The following is a 26,085-nucleotide window of genomic DNA, read 5'->3' on the forward strand; positions in this document are numbered from 1 at the left end:
TTTTAAACTGTTTAGTATTTTTTAAACTATGTCATTTTAGCTTAAGCTTTACTTGTTTTTGAAATAGATAATTTTTAATGAATTTGTCACTTTGTCGATATTGTCATCTCATTATAAATACAATTAAGAAGTTTGGAGTCCAAAAAAATAAATACTCATAATTTTTTAAAATTATTTATTTAAAAAAATTTAACTTGATACTTTTATATATTTATGAAATAACACTTTATGATTAAATGATAATATATAAGTATTATATACTGATAATAAATTAAATATAAATTAATTCTTAGAAACATATTTGTTTTCAAAATTTTTCAAATTTTTTTTCATAATTCCTATTACAAGAAAATAAAGCAAATACTACTTTAATCCAAGCAAAATTAAGCAGACATATGCTTTAATATTATATATTTTTAATACTATTTATTTTTTTAAAAAAATGTGTCAAGCAAGCAAATAGGCCCACTAAGCAAGAAGACAACTTTAATATTTGTACCCCAATAGGCCCAGCATCGCAAAAGCGGGACCCAACCCAAAGACCCACTCAATTCCACGTGTCACTGAAATAAAACAAGGTGAACGAAATTCTCGTGCCTCCGTAAAACCCTCCACTTACCTCACTCCCCTTGCAAAAACCTTCTTTCACTTTCCTGGTTTTCCACTCTCAAGAACCTCAAGAAGACAAGAACCCTAAAAGCATATCTTTGCAAGAAGAAAAAAAAACCAGCGCCGACGTCAATTTCCCGAAAATGTCCAGCTCACTGGACATGTCGCTCGACGAAATCATCCGTAATAAGGGCAGATCGGAAGGGCATTTCCGTGATTCCAGACGCAAACCCCGTGGCTCCGGCCCTGGCCCTGATCGTCGTGGCCGTACTCGCGACCCGCTCAGGACCAACCCGTACCCGTTTAGACCCGTAAGTTTCTAATGCCTCAACACAGAAAGGAAATGTAAAGATACTGCGCGTATATAATTATTTAATTCAATTATTTTATTTCTGTTACTTGGAAATTTATTCGAACGGTTGTTTTCCACGCTCTTGGGACGTGCGTGCATTCACGCGCTTATGAATGCAGCAAATGCAAGTGCCACCAGCAGCAGCAGCAGCATGGCATGGGCAGCTGGTTTCGAGTGGAGGATCGGATATGGAGGCGAAGCTATGCATATCGAACTTGGATTACGGTGTTTCAAATGAGGATATCAAGGTTTGTCTTTTTTCAATTCTTTGTTTGCGGATTTGTATGTTGTTATAATCTTACTTTGCTTTGTTTGCGAATGTGTAGCGGTTGTTTTTTAAAAGAAAAAATGTGGGTTGGTGTACTTAGCTGCTAGAAGAATATGATTTAGGTGATCACTGGATATGGAATGAAGTAGTTGTTTTAACCGTAAGAAACTGTGGAGGTCGATAGTGCTTGGTGGAGGAGAATTTGTGATGTGGGTGTTCTTGTATATGAGTCAAATTATTTTTGACTACTTGGCTAGTAGAGTGTAAGCATTGAAGCATGTCGTGATTAATAGTTTGTCTTTCATAATTTTGGGAGCTGATTTGTTTGGATTACGTTTCCACAGTTCAGTATGTAACGAGCTATGAGCATGAGTTCTTATGCATTTAGAACATCATGAATGCTTTTTCTTTAGCATTTAGTACTCTAGGTCTTTTTCTTCGGTGTAACGAGCTGATGAAGAATGTACTGCTCTATGAACGATAATGTGTTGTTGACAGAAGGAAAGGTGGGCAGACAAGAAGTTGGTTACTAGTTATAATATCAAAATTGCTGACTTGTTGCGTGTGTAAGCAATCTGTGACAGTGCAGTATGGTAGTGCAGCAGGACTAAGGTATATGGCCATTGAGGTTGTGGAGGTCATTGAGATAATATGAATTTAAGTTGATTGAAACTGTCTTTTAAAAGCCTAATGCATATTTTATTGGAAATATTGCTAGAAACTATAATTTTCTTTTGAATTTGTATTATATTCACATTTAGTTTGTTCTTTCGGTAATCTACCTATCTCATGGCTTATCCTTCTTGTCAACCATCATTTTGGGGAGCTGCATGTAGCTTTATCAGTTCTCCGTCTGTAACAAATTAGAGAATATGGTTGTTGTTACATTTTGTCATGACAACATCTTCAATTTGTAGGTGCTTTTCTCTGAAGTCGGTGACTTGAAGAGGTACTCTATTAACTATGATAGGAGTGGAAGATCAAAGGTATCTACTCTTGGTTCAAGTTTGAAAGCCAAGTCAGATTTTTTTCATTTTGCTGCTAAAAATTTTATTTTTCTTTTAGGGAACTGCAGAAGTAGTGTTTTTTCGACAGACAGATGCTTTGGCAGCTATCAAGAGATACAACCATGTTCAACTTGATGGGAAACCGATGACCATTGAGCTTGTGGGAGCAAATGTGGTTATGTCTGCTCCTATTCCTCCAACCAATAGCAGCATTGTGAGAAATCCTAATGCGGCTATCGGAAGGTCTGAAGTTGAATTGTTTTTCATAGTTATTTTGCATGATAATAATTTTCCTGTCTCTTGCTTTTTATTCAAGTGTTCGAATAACTTGTTTCTGCTGCTTCAGCAAGAATTTTTAAATCAGCTTTATAATGCCTTGAATGCTCTGTTTGACGCATGTGCCTTCACTTCGGCAACAAGCCAGAGAGATGAGATGGGCACTAAATGCCTGGTTTTGCAGAAAAATGAAATTTATTCATGTTGGAATTTCCAGCATCTACTCTGTACCTAGGTGCAGTTCATTGATACTACCAATTCAAACTAACATGATTGTCTTTGTCCCTGAACAGGGATCAAGAAAAGGTGGGAGGAAATAGATGGGTTCATGGCGGTGGTAATGGACCTAATGGTGGTGGTGCTGGGCATGGATTTGCTAGGAGACGTAGACAAGGTGGACACGTTGGACAGAAACTATCTGCAGAAGATCTTGATGCTGACTTGGCTAAGTACCACTTAGAAGCTACAAAAATTAAATGATGTCCTCTCCTCTGCTATTTGCTTGTCCAATTAGTCTTGTCTAGGTGGAACATTGGCTGGTTTCTTTTTTGGGGAAAGAAGAAAAGTTGGGTGTGTAGTTGGAAACGATGTGGCAGACATATGGAGCATGGTCTCTTTGACTCTAATTGGACACGCAGATTTAACATCCCAATTTTGTTATGAAGGTGACATTGTTTGGTGCTGTATATTCTCCTACATTCTCCATCATGGTTTGAAGATTTTCTCTCTGCATTTTCTTGTTGAACTCAGAAGGCCCACCTTGCCAAAAGGGGATTAGGGCTTCATTAGTTCATTCCCTTACACTCAACTTATAAGTCTCAAAGATCTAATTTAGAACAAAATGTCTAGATGACAATAACAACAGCCATTTGACCTCGAGGTGTGTCTCCAATCCTTTACGTTGCCCTTGGGAGGACGCGTTGCGTTACCAATGCACCTCACCACACCAGAGCCGCCCACCTTAGCGGCACATAACCTCCTAACCTGCCTCCTTTAAGGGCTCTTAAGGATTTAAGGATGAAGCTCAATATTACCCTTACACCATTCGACCTCGCAGTGTGTATCCAATCCGCCAGGTTTTCGGGGATGAGAAAGAATTGAACGATCAATGAGAATTAAATAGGTAATGAAACCATTCTTCAAAAGGGAATAGGGTGTGAGAGATTAGGTGAAATCAATGTATATATTTTATGCAAAAGAATCTTAGATGGCAGACAAAATTCCTTTCTTTATTAAGAAGAAATCTTACACAAAGAGAGTATGAAGCTAAGTTGAAAAAGATATACAAGTCTGAGAAGCTAAGCCAAAATTTCTTTTACTCAAAAATCAAACAGCCAAAACTTATACATGAAGCAAAATTCTCAGCAGCCATATTACAACAGTTGCAATTAGTCAGAGGCAGGCCAAAAATAAGAGTCAAATTCACAATATTTACACTGTCAAAATAATGTAAATGAACACTATCAGGTACACCTTGGATATGCCCCTTAAAAACAGACACCCAAGGTGATAACTGATACCCCTATTAATGGAAATTGAAGAGCCTCGAAGGCTCTAGCTATTGAAAATAAAGGATCCTTTGTTCTAATCGCGATCAAGGTAATGAACCTCTATGAGTTAAAACTTTGAGGTTTTTTTTATTACTACTATGGATGGCCTTTAAAAAGTAGCCAACATTGACTCGCGCTCATGAATTGCTAAAAAAAGTTTGGAAAGATACGGGAAAATCTAGTTCTGTACAAAGAAAAGAGTCTCCTGTAGTAGCCCGGAAATTCTTTGGTGTGTCCAGCACAAGAATCTGCTTCAAAATGAAGAAATATCAGTACAATCGATGATTTTGAGTTATGATGACAGAACTTTTCAGGGTTCATATGTTTGACTTGAAAAACAACTATTCTTAATAATGTGGTTCATCTCTTCAGCAAGTGTAAAAAGGATCTTCAAAGGAATTGATAACAATTATTCAGCTAACGCAAAGTTAAGGAGTTAATGCACAATATGATGGTGGGAAGGATCAATTCAATTGAATTTGCACAGAAATAAATGAATTAATATGCATGAACTGATGTAACTTCATGTGACTGACATTAGATAGGAGTACCTGAAGAGATGTTCACTGCCATGATATACATATTCCAGCAGCAGAACAAAAGGCAGAAGAATCAATACTCCAGTCATTCCATTTTATTCCTGGCATTCCTGCAGGTTAAGGTTTCAAATTAAACATCAAATCTTGCATTTCTACAAAATCCCAAAACCCCATCATATAGCGTTTCATCTCGTAGATGGAAATAGGGAAGCATACATTGAAAGTCTCACCTTCTCTATTTCTCCACTGCAGATCTGGAAACATATATAGCAGCAAGCAAAGAATTTACACTGTCATCCAATGTCATATAGCTCAATATTTTAATTCTTTCTAGATTGGAAGGGAGCCAGGCTTGGAACTCACACTCTTGGCCTAAATTCAATAATTTAGCTGCTCTGAACTACTTTTAGGATTCCAGACTATCTTATGAAGGCTCACAATATCAAGCATACATCAAGATGGTCTCCCAAACTCAGGCCAAATGTTGCCAGGGTTGAAAACTTATGAGCAAAAGAAGTCATGTTAATGATCACTGCAGTGCCTCCAGCCAGAAGGTAAATTAAACTTTGTGGAGAAGAATCATCAAATACAACCAAGCTCAAAGATCATTTGACAGCTGAAATATCCCACGCATCTGAAGATATGGATTCTCAAGCAGCTTTTCGTTGTTACTCTGCAGATTAGGAGCAGAGACCAAAGACCTCAGCAACAAATAAATATTATCTTAAAGTAGCACTACTAAATAGAACGAAGAAAAAACCATGTAAATCCAATGCTGAAAACTAAGGATACTATAAGAAATTTAACCTTTCCCATCAGCACTTCTAGATACGGACAGTACTAAAGTCGTCAACTTATAGAATATAAGCCAACCTTACATTACAGGCAACTTAACTAATATAATAAATTACAGCAAAGCGATACAGTAAATGACTGGCATAGTCATTGCTTCACTCCAAAATGATCTATCCATAACAAGGAAATCGATTCAAGTAGCAAGTTTTGCTCAAATATTGTTTCTTACGTAAGGTTTAACTGTTTCCTTAAATTTTGAGATGCAAAGCCAATTAGACAAGGAAAATGGATGGAGTGTTTTGTTCTGAGGAAATGCCATTATCTAGAATTTCAAATATAAATCACCTTCCACATATGCAGAATACATTCATCAGTTGTTCTCATATGTATGCACTTCATAATTGCAAAAGAGTAACTTCATAGAGAACATCAAGGAATTGCTTACCTGTTGAGCTTTGAAGACAAGCTTTTGTAGCATGTGTTGATACTTTTCTGGTTTTTCAGTCATCATTCTCTGCAAAATTGCCATACTTGAATGACTTAGCGGAAAGCATAACCAGAAGTGAAAGGAGAGAAAACAGAACAGGAACAGGAAGAACATCAAAATAAAGAGAGAGAGCAAGAGTTGGGAGAGAGAGAGAGAGAGAGAAACACAAAATAGAGCTTTCTTGCCTTCAATAGAAAAGCTGAAGAGTAATATGCCACCCGAGAATCAGTATCATCCAAAAGTTCCCTGAAGGAGAGGGTAAGAAAGTGTAAATTTTGGCATAGCCTTAGACAAGCTTCTGTCAAGTTCATTCTTAACAAGCAAAGAAATAGAGAATCACCTAAAAAATTCTTCTCCACCAACTTCCTGAAAGGCTGTAGGATCTGCAGTACATTTACCAATTAGAAGCAAAAGAAGGGTTGCGCGAATATCAGAAGTAGCACCAGGAAGGTTCCCTCTTCCTTTGCTTCCAACAGCAACCCCTAGTGCAATGTTGTCAGCTGCTGCACCTGCAAGTTGAATCAATGGCCAATAAAACAGAGCAGCTGGAACACGGGCAACTAATTGCATTGGCACAATGGCTTGTCCTCGGAGTAGTAGGGCAGCCATAGAAGCTGTCTCACGTATCGGAGGACAACTAACACTGTAGCCTGATTTGCTATCAGTTTCCTCCATTAATTCATCCCAGCGACAGCTTGCTTGTGGAGATATACGCTCAGCAGTATTAGTTTTTCTAATTTCATCTGAGCGAGTGAAAACTTTAGTCTGCTGTATTCCTTCTCCAAATGGCATCACAGTTGAGGGGGGAACTTTCAAGCACAGTTGAGAGAATAGAATGTCACACATCTGCTCACCAAAGTTTAAAAAACAGTGAATGTTACAGGTTGTATAAAGTGATCATAAGGAAATGGTGCACAAGAATTTCATACGCAAAATGGATAAAATAGTGGAGAAAATCCTCAAATCCCGATGATTAAAATTTATGCAAAAAACATTTAATTTTTTCTGTGACATCTCCTATTTGTTTGGAAACATGAATACATATATCCATATCAGAGAAAACCATACATCAAGTTTAACCACAACATTCATCTTATCTTTTATGCTAGCCATCTAAACTGCTTTCCTTCAAAACTCAAACAAAGAAGGGTTTGCTCTAGAATTACAAGTTACCAATGATTATAGATACAGCACAACAGTTCATCGAAACAGAAGAATATATACAATGAAACTTGCCAAATCATTAAAACTTAACTAAAGCCACCTGCATGTAATTTAAAGACCTAGGAACTTGAAATTTAGTAATTGCCTAAAAGTAGCATATACAAAATTAAGAAAACAAATCCAGGTTCTCCAGGCTTAAACCGTTTCACCCCTCAATTATTCAAGGGCTCTTTCCCAGGAAATGAAAACAAGAGTGACATATTAACAAGAAGATCAGCTAATCAAGCAGGATTGGGTCAAAGATGAGCTAGAAAAGAGTATGACGGACATTTTACTCCAAGAAATATCCAAGACAAATCACCCCATCCTCCCTTTCATAAAAAATTGATGATTTTATATCAGAGACATTTTCTAAGATGGTTTGAGAGTTCTCCAAGAAACATACCTTTAAAATATTCATGCGGTCTGTTTCATTTATTTGAGCTACCAAGGACAAAGCACTGCTCATGATGTCTATCACTGCATTTGCTTTCTCGAGTCGTGAATCTCTATGATCAGGTCCAACATCACTGTTGCTTGACTGTTGCATTTCACTCTCGTCTAACAAAAATTTGCACCGCATGAGAAGCCTCTCCAGAATAACTAGGAAGCCCCATCTAATAATGTTGTTCTTTGACTTCAAAAGGCCACACATCAGCCAAATAGACAAAGGTACGTCGGAAGGAACAGAGGAATCATGAACACCAGCATAAGTAATTTTATTCTGCAAGCTCTTGACATTAGACCATATACTCCCATCCCTTGACTCACTTATTTCAGTAATAAGCAGATCTCCTAACCAGATATATCCATTGTGGTGGTAAGAGATTCTATCCGAATGAAGAAGAGAATGTAAAATGGCCCAAGCAAGCTTTGCTTTCGTTCCAACACCATTTCGCAGGGATGAATCCTCAATACTATCCATGAACTTGTAGGATTTTGTTATCTGTTTCAGTTGCAAGAACTCTTTGTCCAAATGAGTAAATGAACTTATTATTGTATCCAATTTCTCTGTAATATTTTGCAACAGCTGCAAAGGAAAACAAATGACAATCAGAAAGCAGGGATATACTTGCAATTCACACCGTTGATTACCACTTTAGCAAACTCCTGCAAAATGTAAGTAGAGATAAGGAGAGCAAGACACAATTTTAACATGACAAAGCTAGAAAGAATCTTCCTCCCTTCCCTAATTCATATTCAATTTTATATAAAAAAAATACACTTGCACTTATGAAATGAATCAAACTGGTGAAATCATATAAAACCAAATCAACAGCCCGCTTCTGATTTACCATCCCCACCTCCACTAGCCCAACATTTCTAACACAGGCAAAAATATCCACGAGACCTTACCGTGTTTAATCGCTCACTGTTAGGGTATCTAGACAATGCAGCAGAAATTGATCTTCTCAAAAGTTCCCCAATGCCTTCCACCCCCAGCTTAACAGAGATATAAAAAGCTTCAGGTGCATCAGCCAAAGCAAGCAGTGTAGCAAGAGGTTGAATCTCATCATCAGTATACTCAGAAACTCCCATTGATATGCATGCTTCATTTATTTGATGCAAAACATAGTCAAAAAGCACCAAATATAGATGTTTTCTTTCTTCCCTTGAGGTTGACAATGAATACTGCACTAGGTAAATGAAAAGAGTAAACATACAAGGTAAAGGATTTCTACATTGATATAAGTTTTGTAAAGATTAATATGATGAAAGGAAGCGCCAAAAAGGATTAAGATTTCAAAAGCTTTTGTGTTTGTCAATTGACCTCCATATTTAGTAAAGATTGTTGAAAACTTAGAATTCAATTAGCATCAATCTTCCTTAGGTCCAACAACTTCATAAAGATGTCATTATTTAGAACCAAACTAATAACCGAGTCACCCATTTCCCAAAGTTTGTTAAGCAACTGCACTACACTGCTTCTGTCATCTCATTGAATATTGGGTTAGGCCCATACTTCCTTTCATTCAGGAACATCAATTTTTTAATTAAAGATAAAAATATTAGACCAAATGTCGCAGGAATGTTGTCTTACAGCAGAGGACCAAGTAATCTTATTTCTTTACATCCCCATATCAAACTAATTTGCATACCTCAATGAAGATAAAATCAATTCCTCCAATCAGGTCAACCTGGTCAACAAGAAAGCTTGCTGTGCTCATGGCAGCTGGAGTAGATTCATTGGGTACTTGATAAAACATGTTTGTTAGGATACAAAGAAGCTTGCAATGAACAAGTTCAGCCCAGGAATTTACCCGGCTAGTCTCTATTAGTGCCTTGACAACCTGAAGACAAACACAAATAAAGAGACCACAAGTGCACTCAGATTTATTTCCATAATAATACAAAGAAGCAATAGATAAAGTTAGATCCATTTCAAAAAACAATCTAATTAAGTCATAAAATTTCCTCAGAAGGAAATGCAACCAAGTTTTATGTCAGCTTTGATTGACAAGACTGTGAGTATAGTTTTGAGAGAGAGATTGTTGAGAGGGAGCATAATGCACAAGACAGCTGAAAACTAGGGTGATAAATTCTTGCAACAAGTTTAATTTTCCAATGACACCATGAGAGTCTCTTTCAAATGAGGCAAACCAAATACCCATCCCTATAATCTCAGAACCTATAAAGCTAGAATCAAATAGCATATTGAGCAAATTCCACCAACAAATTATGCAGAGGGTGCATAATGCAAAAAAAAAAGAAGAAGTGAAAATTAGCGTTAATAATTTCTTTCAACATATACGATTTTCCAATAAAACATGAGATTCTCTTTCTAGTGAAGGATATGAAATAATTCTCAGAACCTAGATGGCTAGAAATGAATCACTTATCCAGCAGATCCTACCAGCCTTCAGTTTTGTAATCCTTCTATGAGTACTGAATAGAAACAATTGCTCCAAGCATGATCCCACGTAAAACGGCATCAAGATTATTCAGAGGAATTGTAGTGCTAGGAGTACATTTTACATTGGTTGGTTGTAGATAGTAATTCTAAGCACAGTGTGCACTTTGTTGTGAGGCACTTGGCACTGCTAATGTGTGCCTCACAGATTTTAGATTGGTAGAAGCAAAATTGCTATTTAATCAATTGGGAGGCCAGTGAGTCTACTGGAGTGTCTCATTTTTTTTCATTTAGATATTTAAGGTCAATGCTGCCACTTTTAGAGTACAGGTATTTAAAAAATTTTAACACAAAATTGCACACACAAGAAGTGAAACTTCCAAATTTCACAACCTAGATCAAGTTTACTCCACAAAAAACTCTCATTGGTTACAGCAAAGTGAATAACAATATGATATTATTAGGAAAGTTCCATAAACTGGTAGCTAGGCAGGGAAAACGGACTCACCCTAATGTCAAGTCCTTTTAATCGGTTTCTCCAGATTTTGCCTCTATCACAAACAAAATATAGTAAACAGCTTAGGGCAGAAGCCCAGACAGACTCTTCCTTCTCTTCAGTCTGCAACAAGTATTAAAGGCATGAGACCATAAAGAATAGTCAGGACAAATGCAATAGCATGGTAACAGTAAAAATAACAATGTATACAGACAAAAGCATGGATTGAACATCCATAAAATCAAAGCAGCCAAAGTGCACAAGCTTTAGTTAAAGGACTGCCTGTACCTGAACAAGAAGAAGAAGTATCTCATATAAAATGTTTAAAATCCAAGACTCAAATTTATCAATGGCTGAGGATGTGCCCAACTTCTTGGCAGAATCTATTTTCCTTATCCCTGTGGTAAGCTGATCTTCACTATTTAAAAGTAATTCTTGAGAATATTCTTCTTCAATTGCAGAATTATCATCAATTATCATGGGCTCCAACAAGTGAGCATGGACAGCAAGGTTTAGAATTAAATCAAAAGCACGCACCCTACAAGCTGTTCTTGGGGAACTAAGCATCTCCTGTAAGAAAGTTCCAAAGAGGTAATAATTAAAAGACGCTTTCAAAATGCTTAAGTAATAAAGAATTGATATGTAATTGATGCAAAACCTCAAGCATAGACAGAGTGAGAGGAGCAGCAGTTCCAGAATCCAAGACATACCTACAAAACAGAATTTTCAGGGACCCCTCCATACCAATAGTCATCAGCTGATGTGAAATTTAGAACAACAAAACAAGCAAAGGACAAAAATGAAACAAAGTCAATCACGGGATTCTAAACACAAGCAATTATATTGTGAAATTCCGGATCAACCACCTGGTAAAATGAATAACTCACTCCTGTAATACTATTTAATAATTTGATAAGAAGTATATGGCTCAGATTTCCATCTAGAAAAAAGAAATAACAATTCAAAATGTCGCTGCAACATGATCAAGGGGATGTGGACTTCAGATACTTAAAAGGGTAATATAAATTGTTGCTCAGATAAATTATTTAAATAGCAATGAATTCGAGAAGATGTAAAGTATTCCAAGAGCATCATAATGCTATATATTAAGGATTGCAGGATTAAAAAAGAAAAAAGAAGAAAAATTTTCACCCTTTTACAAGGATGATTTGGACTTAACTTATGCATATATCAATCAACCAGGTTTAATATGCATCAAGTACTCGATACTACTATTATTATAGCATCAATAATGCGTCTACAAATGGAGAGGGAAAAAAGTTTAAACATAAGGTATATGATAAAGAACAAAAGAGGTCCACGAAAAGAAGAAAACAGAAACATACATGTCAATAACCAGCTTAATAAGGACGCTCACAGCCACATCCATGGACGGCTTTCCACTGTTATTACTTAATCTAGATGATACTGTCATGGTATTGGTATTTGTCGAAGATGTCTCAGAGCAGACAGCAGCAATAACCTCGCATACCTCAGCAGGATTTAATCGCAATGGCTGTTGTTCACTGATGCACACAAAAGTATGTGATGAGACAAAAAAACAACTGTACACATACACTCAACCACTTTGCCAGCCAATCAATGTTGCAAATGAAACTGCACTTCAAAATAAATTCCATCACTGTGCACTTCAAAACAGGAAGCTATGTGTAATATACACAAAATACACCCAGCCAGATTTTCAAAAAAAAAGAAAAACAACACCCAGCCATACATAATGATGCTAAAGAACAATTATATAAATCAAAATCAGTGGCTGTTTGTTAATGCTTCATATTCAATTCAACAGTATGATTGTCATCAAATTAAAGATGGAGTATTTGCTAACAACAGGGAAAAAAAAGCTCCCCTATTTAATCCCGAAACCTAGTAAACTAACATGAGAAGCAAAATTCATTTGCTAACAAGTTACAAAAGCAGTGGTACAATAAAGTGAAGGATCTCAAAATGCACACCTGTAGTGACGATACTGGAAAAGTGGCCGGGCACGTGGGCAGAATGTGCTCGCTGGGGAATCATCCCTACAGATATATCAAATGCAAGACTCCAAATTGTAATTATATAACTTTATATCAAAATTAAGGCTTAAATTATGCATAACTACTTTTGTCTTAAACTCAACAGTTTCTACCTTACTAATTATGCCAGCAAAAAAACATCCTCATTTTTAAAATAGCCAGATTCTTAAGAGTCATAGTTCCAAGATTTGATATTAAACAAACAGAACCTCACAGCTACCAGACTCTTAACAATAAACATGAATTCCAGGGTATCCTGAAACCACTGCCTTAAAGCTACCAGTCCACCACCTCTAACAGCCATCAAAAGGGCAATATCATACATTGTTTTATATAGCAAAACCATAAAAGTCACACTTGTGAGAATAACAAATAGATAGGATTCATATGCATAGCGGGAATACTCTAATGGTAAGTGAGACTAAAAATAAGCCATCAAAGCAATAATCCAAGGGTAATGAAGAGCATACCAAATTTTGCGAGGTCCTCCTTTACTGCGTTTCAATGCTGTTATTGCTCTCAAGTGGGAGCGAGCAGAGGCAGACTTGGCAATTGTTGTGACTGATGAGGGCTGTAACAGTTGATCAAGATAAGGCATATCAGCAGTGCCAAAATATTTCCAGGGCTGGCCCTTCATTTTAGCTTCCATGTCTCCAACAAGTAGAGCAGCTGCTCCTACTTCCAAGAAATTACGTCTTCTCATGTCTTGAACATTCACAGATCGGTCACTGCTTTTAGAATATAAAACTTTTCAAGCATTAATTTGTTTTAGAAGGAACAAACACATGGAAGTACAGTATTAACAACCAAACATACCAGAGGCTTAGAAACGAAGTAAATAGTACCAACACAAACTATTTCAACACTTTAAAGGTATAGGCAAAATCAATTACCTTTCAGAAAATAATAATGATGACGGATGATCCCCAAGCCAGCGCCATTTTAAAACATCATTCGCAATGTATTCAGGATTCTCTAATCCATCAGCTTCCTCAATGTTTAACAAGTTTGAAACAGATAAAGTTGAAGCATCTTTCTTCTCTGAAGATTCTCCACCATTCACAGGGCATAGCTGGGAATTGAAGGATCTACTCAACAAAGATGACAACGTAGGAAGCAATTGTCTTGATGCCAAGGTTGCTCCAGCAAAAGCTGCTGGCTGGAATGACCGCTTTGGAATATATTGAGCCACTAGGGATCTCACATAATTCAATGACTTTACAAGTGCCACAGAAGCAAAACTAGATACAGGCAACGAAGGAGAAGCACTTGCCGATGATGTTGATGTTGTCGATGAACCAGATTGTTGATTTAATGATTGTGACCATGGTGACAATCTTCTATTTGGGCTATTGTCACATTCAGCAATGATGTTAACACAAAACCGATCTATTTGCAGCAATGTCTCCTCGCTGGGCTTATATCTGCAGCAAATGGAACATACAATGAAATCCTAAAAATAGAACAATATAAGATAGAACCTATGAATATTGGAACCTATGGTCTTGATAAATCTTTCCAGTCAGTCTAAAACTGGATAGAAACCACAGCAGATCCTATTTTTACAATGAATAAATTATTAGGGCAACCTAATTGTCTGAGCACTTGGTAGCTGTTCAATTCTGGTTCATATATCATATTCTAGAACCAACTTAGAGTCAAACACTTTCCCATTCTACATAAAATGAGAACTAATAAAAATACAAGTGTGCAGAAGAACAACGTACCGTAAAAGGTATCGCTTCAGGAGAGCCACACACCTTCCAACTACAGCTGGGCTGGCACAAATTATAGCACATTAGCAGCAAAGAAGAAAATAGTACAAGCACTATGCTAAGAAATGCTTAAAGTAAAAGAAAAAACAATTAACTAAGTTAAGTAAATTGTGCATTTAAAAACAATAATAATCAAATTATTTCACTGTAAAACAAATTATGAAACTGGAAACAATGATTTATGATAATAGTGTATCATTTCTTCTTTACATTTTTTTTATTGCAATACTATATTCCCATAAATTATTTAAGTATTCTTGCAATAAACAGTATATCCTTTTGTGGTCATTTCTATGGAATTTCCAGGTACTTCATTCAAACATAACTTGTAGGTGTTTCTAGATGAAGTTACACAAGACATGTGTTCAACTAAGACTCATTGCATAAATTTGGTGTCAACACATTTCTCATATGGATGAAGCAGATTAGCCTTCAACAAATCAACAAAGTTTCATTTCAGCCTCTTACTTGTGCAAATTATTTAAGTTACCACAACACTCTCATTTATCAGCAATCAGCATTATCTCTAAATCACTTAAATTTACATCTCCAATCCATTTACCACCCAAACATGTCAACAACGCTGTCTCTTTCTGAAACTTTTCTAATTTAGAGCATCCATAATTTTACATAGAATGATTGATAAATTGTAGGATACAAATAATAATTGCACTAACCTATGATGAATTAGCAGAGCACTGAGTGGAGTGGGGATCAATTATAATGACTACGACATAAAAAAAATGGTTGTTCAAAGATAATAAAATTACCTGCGTTCTCTCTCTGCAATTGTATGCTCTAAGATAACAATGTAAGCCTGGTCAGTTGTTGAGGGTGCTGCCAGATAGTCCTGCCATTGTTGAATATGAGGTATTCTGATCTTATAAGGTTCAAATACCAATTGCACAGGTGAAGTAAAAAGGAAGGTCAAATACTACAAGATAGATATTAAAAGAAATAAAAAAAAAACCCTCCAAAAATATAGTAATTCAAATATTTTTTCTTACCTTGAAATCACATAACATTTGAAACCATACATAAGAGTAAATCTAGCAGTCTTAGAAAGGATAATACAGAAACGATCAAACCATTGTTAACATGAAGAAAATGTATCAGATACTTCCTCACAGGAAATCCGGGAAAGGCAAAAATTAGCAAGTAAATCACTTAAGCTGCATCTTGTTGCTGGTTTTGCCACTTGCGTAGGCAAAACAGTGAAGGACTAAAATTTGACATCTAAGATTTGCAAATAACAAAATGCATAGTTTTCCTTTTACATGAAAAAGGTTACAATTCAATTCAGTCATTTTCTCATTTTTAATCAAATATGGTTTCCTCTTTTTTACTCTTTGCTTTCACCAATTTAATAAATCTTCAGGAAGCAACAACTATGCAGAGCTACAAAGGTAAATCACAATTTTCACTATTTTACGCCCTCTTTTTCAACAAATTCTCTTCCTTCTGCCAATAAATCAAATTTCCATACACTTTGCCACCTAAATAAATTTTTTTAATTCTATTCTATTCTTTTCCTTTTTTTTTCTCCCATTAATAACACACAGCATCAGAAAAGCCTAATTAAATTAAAAACAAAAATACACAATAAAGTTCAAGATCTAATTAATAAAACAAATAATAAATTCAAATCCAACCAAAATTACGAACCCGAAGCGTCCTAGAAGCTTCAGATAAAACCAAAGAAGGACTCCCATGATGATACGAGCTAACTCCTCCAGCCACCGTCGCCGGCGACAAAAAAGAAGACGACGAGGACGAGAGACAATCCGCCACTGCCCTACGCAAAGGCTCCGGCGGCTTCTTAAGCGACGAAGATCTAAGCCTCGACACTCCACTGGCTGCTCCTAACTGAAGCCTCGAACTCCCCGGGCTCCGACCCGGACTGAAAGTCGTTGTCATCGGAATTTTATTCGCACCAAATCCACGTACAACCGTCGCTGAACTAAACTCCAATTTTTTAAAAAAATTATTCCAATATTGACTGAAGCTTTTTTCTTGATTCAGTGTTTTTCCTTTTTCTCTTTTTGGGGTTAATTTCTACATTTGAACAGAGAAAAGAAGAGAGAGAGACATGGAATTTCTTAAAGCTCCGCTAAGGAAGTGAGTAATAGCTGTAAGTATAAGCGTGGTTTTATGGGGTATTATTAGCTGGCAACCCCTTTTTTATTATTTTTTTCAAGTAATTAAGTTGGGGAAATTAAAGTGTTAACTAATTGAAAATGAAACGGGAAAACGAGATTTGCGATAACCTTAAGGGCAAATAAGGAATTTCATTTTTCCTTTTTTTTTTTATGGATTATGAACTTTTATAATAAAAAGGTAAATTGGAGAACTAAGGATTTTTATTATCACACACATTAAGGTAAAAAAAAAAAGGGAAAAAGTATGATTTCAATCCTTATACTATTATAGAACTATAGATTAATCAGATTTTTTTTAGTGTATTTTTTTTGCCCTTTTCTTTTTTTTCTTGTCTTTTTATGACATAATATTTAAAAACATTGTGACCTATTTTAAAAAATTTTATAGAAATCATTTTTATTTGTGGCATAATATAAAAAAACCCTTAAATCATTCAAAAAATTCAAATAAATCATTTTTTTTTATGTTTAATCACATCCTTATATTTTTATTTTGTATCATATAAGTTAATTAATAATTAACTAATTATTATTAGATAAAATATCTCTTTTTATTTTTTGGTTAGAAACATCAATATGTTACGTCATTATACAAGATAACATCAACATGTCATGTCAATACCACATTACATAAAATAACAAATAATATTTTAACTAAATCAATTATTAATCATAAAACGTATTTGATGTAAATTAAAAATATAAAAATTTATTTGACTTAAAATAAAAGTATAAAGGTTTATTTTAATAATAGTTTAGGGTTTTTTTGTAGAGATTATGCCTTCATTTATTACGTTCAATCTTTATAATTTTATGTTGAAACAAATAGATTTTTATTATTAACGATTGATTAATTGTTATTAATCAAAATGTTACTTATTATTTTTATATTACATGATATGTTGATATATAATGATAGATGATGATGTGACATATTGATATGATATGATGATATGATCATATGATATTTTTTACTATTTACATTAATGTCACATAAATGTAAAAAGATAAGTAAAATTTTAATTAATGACAATTAATCAACTATTAATAATAAATATCTATTTAATTTATAATAAAAAATACAAAGATTTTATTAAACGTAATAAAAAATTAAAACTTACTTAAATGCCTTTGAATAATTTAGAAAATTTTTTAAGCATTATGCTCTTCTTTTCTTCTTTTCTTCTTTTCTTTTTTATCTATAAATATATATTATAAAAATCACTTAACTTTTGAAATATTATTTAATCGATATTTTAACTTTATCGAATATTAATTTATAAAAGTTATACTATAGTACAATTCTTTTTATAATAATGAAGAAAAAATCCTTTTGAAATTTATGTATTTTTTTATTATTTTGATGACTTCAATGTGACAACAATTACATCAATCTACCCATAACTTTGAACTCTTCAAATGGCCCCGTTGGATATCCTAAATTTTAGTACTATTAGAGTGCTTCCCGCGTGTTGTGATAAGAAATCATTATTCTGTGAGTATTGTTCGAAATATTATATAAAGCTTATCATTAGTTTGAATAAAAGTTTAATTATCTATTTGATATTGTTAAAAGAATATAGTTGAATAAATTATTAACTCATTAACTTTAATTATGTAGTTGATGTTATCAAAACAACACAACTAACTAAATAATTAACATTAAAGTATATATCAATGATTAGGAAGAGTGTAATATTCAATGTGTATGGTAAATGATATAATATGCTATCAATTATGAAAAAAGAGGTAAAGTATGCTATATTGAAAAACTTGTGGGGATTGTATTGCATAAGGAAAATTATTTACTTATGTTTGAACAACTTAAAAGTCATAGCTTAGTAATATTTTTGATTGTGAAGAAGTTAGTTGATAAATGCGTAACACTTTCATATTCAATTCATTTTATTGTCCAATAAGTATAGAAAAGACAACGCTTCATTTATATGGTGGATCATGCTGTTGTAAGAAAATGGCAAATTGTTATTGAGGTTTAGATTAATTGAAACAAATGCATTGAAATAAAGGAAAAAAAATGTAAAGAAGTTATAGTATATACCTGAAGGTAAATTATCAAATATTTGTTTGTATACGATATTTATTGTCTCATTTAAAAGTTGTTCATCATCATTTGTGACTAAAATTTTCAATCCTTGACATGAAGTAACTATTGAAAGAGCAACATATAATTAACTATATGTGAAAACTAGTTTAGGTAAATATAAACCCACTTTATTGAGTGTTTGATCTTGACTTTTATTAATAGTTATATTATAACATAATCTAATTGGAAATTATTGTCTACCTATTTGAAATGAGTCATTAAAAGATAAAATAACGGCTAGTAATAACCAGAAACTATCTCTAATGGTTAGAATCAGTCTTCTAAGTATGTAAAAACTCTTTAACAGTGAAAAATCATATAAAAAAGCACCAAGAGTGATTTTGAGCTTAAAACATCTAAAAACCTTCTCTTAACACTTGTATTCCACTCTTATTTTTATGAAAGTGTTTGTGTTGAAACTTGTACAACTTAGATCAATTACACGATCATTTGTATCTCTTTTTATCTTCTATTTCTTGTTTACTTAGAGTGTGTGAGACACTCTAAGGGGTAGTCTAGGTTAAGGTAAGCTTAGGACTTGTTGCAAAAGTGTTGGAGTTTGGGTTTAAAAGTTTGATAGAAGTTGTTAATTTCACTGGTTCTAGTGAAATTTGATTGAAAATCCTTGATTAAGAAGATCAAGGTAATGAATGTAGATAAGATGGACTGAATCACTATAAATATTATGTTTTATCCACTTTTCTTAACCTTTCTTTACTTGGTGCTCGTTAACCTCAACAAGTTTTTAAACCATCTATCTCAAGTTTTCCCAACGAATTTTAAATTTCAAGAACTATCCTCAAAAATATTTTTTAAGTACTATTTACTCCCAACCAGCATACCTTTTGGGACCAATAGCCATAAACGAATATCATGTGTCCTTCATTATCAATTGATTGTCAAACACACCAATAAATTTCCATTTGCTCATGATTTAATTGTAAGACTAATTGAAAGTGTAATTGCTGAAGCTCAACTAAGTTATAATTCATTTCTTCATGAATCAATCGAATTTCTGTTTATGTAAATTTTTTTCTATTGGCATGGGTAATATAAAGTCAGCTAAAGAACTAGAATTTTTATTGAAAAATATATTTGAGAGCAATTAAGATATGATTCTTCAAATGATCTCTTAGAATTGAATATTCTAAACATCCAAATGCATGTTTCAACCTATATTCTATGTCATCTGAAAATAATTTCAAGCTACTTTCCCAGAATATTAATAGATCTATTACTTGACAAAACATTATTATAACAACAAATGGTTGTCTTAGTTGCTCACTTGAAGCCCATTCGGAAACTTATAACAAAGCAACATTCCATTATTGGTCATTTTCTAATAATCTTAATGCTTGACGCACTATTTGATACGTTTGATATGTGATACCATTAATTGTTCTAATGCGTTCATAGCTAGTAGCTCTTTTGATAACATTTAAAAACATACGCATATTATATAGCTCTCCAACTGCAGGATGTACATAATTTATTCTTCTGATACATCTTCCTTGTTGTTTTTTTTTTTTGCCATCTCATTTCTTTTTTATATCACATAAATTCTGTTGGAAAATCAACATAAATTAAATGTCTACCATATTCATTCATTACATTATAAATCATCCATTTTATAAACGTAGTCTTTGTAACATCAGGTTTATGAATTATTCTAGATAATTTATCATGATCATGAAAAATTATGTTTTGCTCATTTGGATAAATGGATTGTTAATATTTAAACAATAGGTTTTCGATGGTATATTGGAAAACTAAAAATTCTCCAACATGCTTCATATGCTAATAAATATTTGCAGTCAAATATGTTTTGATTTCATCAATTTCATTTATACTTGCTTTGTCGATCATGCTTTGTAGTTGAGTTAGTACTTTCCAAAACAACTCGTGTTCTATATGGTGTTTAAGCTCTAAATCAACTACAAACTTCAATGTTAACATGAGTTTGGTATTTAATAACCAGATCAACATTACTAAGAACAACAAATATATTGTCTAATTATATGTCATTTTTTAATACCATGTTATTTTGAATATGTCTTTTTCTATATATTAGAAATCCGTCCTCACTAATTATGGAAGTAGATTAGAATTGTTTTAGGTAGAATTTTGAACAGTAGCCTTTACTCATACAGAAAGATTTAGGATTTGCAAAATCACATGGTTCGTGTACCATAAAATCTACGACAACCTTATATGCCATTGGATCTAATTCTTTGTTTTGAAATTCAGTTGATATGATTCTATCAATATCATCAGCAGATGAACATTTATGATTTGCATCTAACCAAAGAAGAATGTGTACATGAGATAATCTTTACTTTTGGAATTCAATCGTGTATGTAGTTGTTGGAAAAAAAATGTTTAAGTATGTATCAACATCTAAATCTTTACATATATAAAATCATCAATAATTAATATGTTATAAATAAATCTTGTGAATGTAGAATAACTATCTTATCAGCAATAACTAGTCCCAGATGATGATTTTTCATAAGATTTTTCATAAAATAATGAATTTTAAGCCTGAAGATCCATGAAGTTATGTTGGCCTGTTTTTTGTTTTTTGGTGTAGTATTAAGCTTAATGTTTCTCAAATTTCAATCCACTATCCGTTGCAAGTAAATGTAATAAATAGATCAAGTTAACCACAATAACTACAGATAACCATCGCATCTTGATAGTTCTAGAGTAAATATCTTGGACCACTAGTGAAAGTTACAAGCAAAATGACTTGCTTATCAATTGAGGTTGCATTAACATCTACACTTGCAAATATATCTCTTAAACATTTATATAGCTCAAATTTTAATTCTTTTTAATTATTTCTTATGTATTGTAACATTTCCTCTTCTATAGCAGTAAATGCATCAACAAAAAATTATTGAAAAAGCCTGCCTCTTTTTAATAACGTATTTTGTATAATCAGATGTTGTTAGATTATATAACAATAATATTCTCGCATGGTCATAGTTTTTCGCTTAGCTTTCTCTCTTCTTAAAGAATAAACATAACTTATATTAATTGTGTACCCATCTTCACCATAAGGAAATAAAAATGGATATTGCATGGCCATAAATGAAGAATGCAATTCACTTATGCGTTTAAGCCCTTGACAAATCTGATCAACTATAATATCTTGACATCCATCATATTCTCCTATGTCTCTCACTATTAGTCCAACTATTTTAGAACAACTTGGTGGTACATAATTTGGTTCTCTATTACTTCGAGATCTTATAAGCTTGAGACAAACAGGCGCATAATTTGATGTTCTTAATCTGTCTCTAGCTAATCCAAAAACCTTGACAATTTCATTATTCTCATTAAGCATCTTCATCAAATCTTAAACTATGTATATATTAGTGATGGTATTGTTTGATTCAGTATAAAAAATTTTCATTCTATTTAAAATTTCATTTTCTGTATCATTAATGTATACTTGAGCAAACTAAGGTATATTTCCTATTATTGAAAGCAAAGACCCTTATTTTATGATGATTTTGTCCATTTATCCTAAAAACATAAGGATGTTGTTCATTATTCATTGAATTATCAATTTTACATCCCAATGATGCAAGCTGAAATATAAAATTATATATTCTTATGTTTTCTTTGAATTTAGTAGCCTTATTATCTCTATTATTTGTAAGTAAATTATCTAAGAAGGACATGATAGATTTAAAAGGAGGAATCTTTACTGTACCTTATTAACAACAAAGAGTGAAAGTTGAGTTTTTAGTTTCCCTTGTTACACCAACTCTTTATTCATAACACATGTAAGCACCACAAAAAAAGGCAAATATAGCTAAGGGCACCAAACGTGAAAGGCAAATACCATTTTCCTATTAGATAAATTTGCAATCAAAACAAGTTGTTAAATAAAAAATCAATATAATAATGTAAAATTGCATAATTTGCATGTATTGATATAATTTTATTAACTTAAGTGAGTTGTAATCGTTTTATTTTTGGTCGGTTGTCATCCCAATCGTTCATAATTTATGTCAGAACTAAGATCTTTAACATTAGCTTTTATTTTTAATAATAATTTAGATTAAATGTGTGAGTCATCGTAATTCCAATGGAATAATAAATAGACTTGAACATGCAAAACCTGAAGCTAAAAAATAAATTCAGTTACCATCAATATTATCATCACAGGTATTTGTTAAATCACTCACGGTATGTATAATATTAGATGACAAATGATCAGCAAAATAGTAACTACTGCTTACTAAAAGATCAAATGCAGAAGAAGATTATGAACCTTCAGTGTCCATAGTAGAATGTACCAACACATGCTTTCAAACTGGTACATCAACAAGATTAAATGTATATATGTTTTGCAGAAAATGTGTAGTTTGGGACTAAAGATTAACTGCATTCACAATTGGATTTCATTGATTAAGATTGTCATAATTTGTAATTGAACTGCACCCACTTCTCATACATACTGACATAATATTTGTGACATATTTCCTTCACCCACTAAGTCTTCTAGCTCTTAATATTTGTCTTCTTTTAAATTTATTTTCTCTCGCTTGATTAACACCATCCATCATGGAGTTAAAAAGTCAAAAAATAAAAAGTAACCTACAAATAAAAAGAACAGATAAAGTCAAATAAATTGAAATAATGTCGAGTAAATTTTCATTCAATAGTACTTAGATTGTAAAAAAGAAAATTAAACATTGATTTATTATTAACCAACAAATAAAAGAACATATAAGAAGGCACATAAAATAGCAATTACTAATTAAAAATTTGTTAAATATGAAATGTTAAAATGATTTAAATATCAAATCATATGATGGATGCAATACTATTTATGATTACAGGATGGTTGGTCTATTATGGGCGAGGCTTAGAGCTATGATTCAGATAAAAAATTTATCAATCCTTGCACTAAAGTGAGGAAGATGCCACAAATTAAGGTCCATTGCAATCAATGGATGGTTAATAAGTCAAATGAATACAACCCAAAATTTTAAGACTAGATTATCTACTTCTTTTTGAGCTCTATCCCAGATTATCTAGTTGGATTGCAATAATATAGATTACTTGTCTTATGTTTAATAAATAGCTTTGATAGAGTTTGAATTCCTAGTAAAAAACAAAGGGGAATGTTTACCCTGCCTTTCAATTAGCAAGATTACGAAGATAAAGGTAGGGAACTATTTCATTCAATAGTATTTGGATCGTAAATAAGAAAATTAAACATTGATTTATTATTTCTTGAAATGAGAGGTTATTAATTACTATAAACAATAAAAAGTAAAAGTGCTAAGCCAAAAAAGATAATAGCTAAAAGCACCATGAATAAAGCAGTATAACAATATTATGAGATAATCTGACAAAATAATAATATAATAAACTATTTTTCAAAATTGAAAAAAGTGTTAAATAAATCAAATAATATAAAAATAAGATAAAAGTATCAAAACAAATCCAATCTATGTCCAATAAACAACTACAAAAACTAACTTCAACTGGAAAAGTTGCGAAAGAAAGAGAAACAAAAAAAAAATATTAATCTCATTAATGACACTTAAATATTAAATAAATTGAGAGGCGCAAATTAAATATAACTTGAGAAGGATAAATCCATTAAAAATCTAACTTTTGTCAAGAATGAATATTAAAAATTAAACGAATTCAAACAAACCCAAACATGAACAATGCAAAGCACCCGTTAAAAAGCTACATATAATAGGACCAATGCCAAGAGCTTAGAGAGAAAAAACAAAATAACAGAATAAATACAAACAATTAAACAAACTCCAGTAAACCCAAACATGAATCAAAAAGATAAAAGCACAAATACTTTTAGCAACACTAAGGAGCAAGCAAAGAACAAAAAAAGAATTAAACATGAACTCACCCAAAAAGAAATTAAAGAACTATCAATACTAACAACAACAATGTGCAAAAGCGAAATCTATAATATAGTTTGTAAAAACCAAATAAAAAGAAAAAAGAGGACCAAAAGCTGTAGAGAAAGAGAAAAGAAAAGCAACGATCGAAAGAAATAATGAGAGAAAAACTAAAGAGGAAAAGAGAAGTTTCTGCACAGCCAAACCAAGGGAAAAGAACACAAAACCCTCGACAGAATAAAAAACTACAAAAAGACCTTTCAACTCTTCACCCAGCTCCCTTTCTTCTCAACTGAGTACCACGTGTCACTCAATTAAGGCCACCATTTGTCAACCAATTATCCTTATAAGCAAAAGCCAAAAGAAAGAGAAAAACAAAAGAGGAAAAATGAAGTTTCTGAACAACCAAATCAAGGAAAAAGACCACAAAGCACTCGACAGAATAAAAAACTACAAAAAAGCCTTTCTTTCTTAGTTAAGTGCCACGTGGTACTCAATTACGCCCATTTGAACTCATCTTTATTATATAATATAGATTTTACAAACTGTAGATATATATTAATATCATTGTTAGGCATTTCATTCAAGGATAGAAAAAGCCAATCAATTTTTTTTTTTATTTTGCCAATTTTGACCCAACCATTAATTATTTTGAATTCCCAAACATTCATTTCATTAATTCATTTTTAAACATATTCTTGCTTCATTAATACACATTAATTCTTTTCATTTGTTTACATATCTAAATTTATCTTAAATCACGAAAAATAAATTTTTGTCAACTATGAATACAAACTTTAATTAAACTTAATCTTAAATTATTACAAATATTTCTTTAATTTCTCTAACCGCATTCGAGATTTCGCTACATTTTAGAGGATGCAATTGCAATTTTGTTCAAATCATCGGTGGTTTCATCGACACCAAGCTGATTCAAAATCTCTTTATAAAGCTGTTTCCTATTTTCACTATAAACTTGTCCGTTCCATCCTTTTTGAGCTAATTTTTCTCCCAATTCAATCGCTCCTTTCACTGTCTCCTCCGCGGAATCATATGCCGCATCGACGATCCCCCTCTTCACTCCTTGCTCCGCCGTCAGCTTCTTCGCTTTCAACACCACGTCGCGTCGTAGCACAGGGTCACCGATCTTGCAACTAATGATTAATAAAATAAAATAAAAAATATATAAATATAATAATATTCATTGGAGATATACGTATAAGGGTGAAAAAAGTTCTTGAAGTGGAGAATCACCTTATAAGGGCCATGAACCAAGCAGGAATCTTAAGTCCGATGTCCATTTCACTCATGTACAAAAACCCTCGAGCTTTTCTCATAACAACACAATCATGGCTAAAAGCCAAAATGAATCCGCCGGCGCAGGCATGGCCGGTGACGGCGGCGATGGTAGGCATAGGAAAAGAGATTAAGTCAGCAACGAGTGCTCGGAGCTTGGAAGACATCAGACGAATCTTGTCTGGTGAAGAGCCAGCCCAGGCGAGATCATAGCCATTGGAGAAAAACTTCCCTTGAGCGGTGGTGATGAGAACCGAACCAGAGTGGGAGGCGGAGTCGGATCGAATTTGGTTCAGTGCTGAACGGATTGCATCGATTCTGGTCGGGTTTAAACGGTGCTCGTCTTCACCGGTCAAAGTTAAAATGAACAAGTTACCTTTCTTCTCTA

The 26,085-nt window shown here is 33.2% G+C and overlaps 3 protein-coding genes across 5 annotated transcripts in view; 1 reads left to right on the top strand and 2 right to left on the bottom strand.

Moving 5' to 3' along the window:
* Positions 1–615: 615 nt before the first annotated feature.
* On the top strand, positions 616–3,284 carry LOC110424895 (THO complex subunit 4A-like). The gene is made up of 5 exons (XM_021439596.2): positions 616–920; positions 1,081–1,209; positions 2,147–2,215; positions 2,295–2,479; positions 2,806–3,284. The coding sequence occupies exons 1-5, from the start codon at positions 753–755 to the stop codon at positions 2,990–2,992; spliced, it is 738 nt and encodes a 245-aa protein (XP_021295271.1). The 5' UTR covers positions 616–752; the 3' UTR covers positions 2,993–3,284.
* Positions 3,285–3,722: 438 nt separating this feature from the next.
* Positions 3,723–16,395, bottom strand: LOC110424889 (uncharacterized). Of its 3 annotated transcripts, none has more exons than XM_021439588.2 (19): positions 15,913–16,395; positions 15,018–15,097; positions 14,200–14,250; positions 13,366–13,896; positions 12,943–13,200; positions 12,410–12,475; positions 11,780–11,959; positions 11,092–11,143; positions 10,722–11,003; positions 10,446–10,556; positions 9,186–9,377; positions 8,443–8,718; positions 7,493–8,116; positions 6,224–6,729; positions 6,069–6,129; positions 5,842–5,910; positions 4,832–5,274; positions 4,614–4,711; positions 3,723–4,310 (listed from the first exon to the last, which is right to left on the bottom strand). In XM_021439588.2, the coding sequence occupies exons 1-17, from the start codon at positions 16,162–16,164 to the stop codon at positions 5,200–5,202; spliced, it is 3,666 nt and encodes a 1,221-aa protein (XP_021295263.1). In that variant the 5' UTR covers positions 16,165–16,395; the 3' UTR covers positions 3,723–4,310; positions 4,614–4,711; positions 4,832–5,199. The 3 variants fall into 3 exon arrangements, with proteins under 3 accessions (XP_021295263.1, XP_021295261.1, XP_021295262.1); XM_021439586.2 differs by having other exon boundaries at positions 12,943–13,203; XM_021439587.2 differs by having other exon boundaries at positions 4,818–5,274; positions 12,943–13,203.
* Positions 16,396–25,113: 8,718 nt separating this feature from the next.
* Positions 25,114–26,085, bottom strand: part of ECI1 (delta(3), delta(2)-enoyl CoA isomerase 1) — a 1,623-nt gene continuing 651 nt past the window's right edge. Inside the window, exons 2-3 of the mRNA XM_021440407.2 lie at positions 25,656–26,082; positions 25,114–25,555 (exon numbers count right to left, since the gene is read on the bottom strand). Coding sequence (XP_021296082.2) covers positions 25,267–25,555; positions 25,656–26,082 — 716 coding nt within the window. The 3' untranslated portion in view covers positions 25,114–25,266. The remainder of the gene's footprint in view (positions 25,556–25,655; positions 26,083–26,085) is intronic.

Source organism: Theobroma umbraticum, unplaced genomic scaffold, assembly GCF_002168275.2.
Source record: "Theobroma umbraticum cultivar Fairchild unplaced genomic scaffold, ASM216827v3 scaffold_81.0, whole genome shotgun sequence".
Lineage (NCBI taxonomy): Eukaryota > Viridiplantae > Streptophyta > Magnoliopsida > Malvales > Malvaceae > Theobroma > Theobroma umbraticum.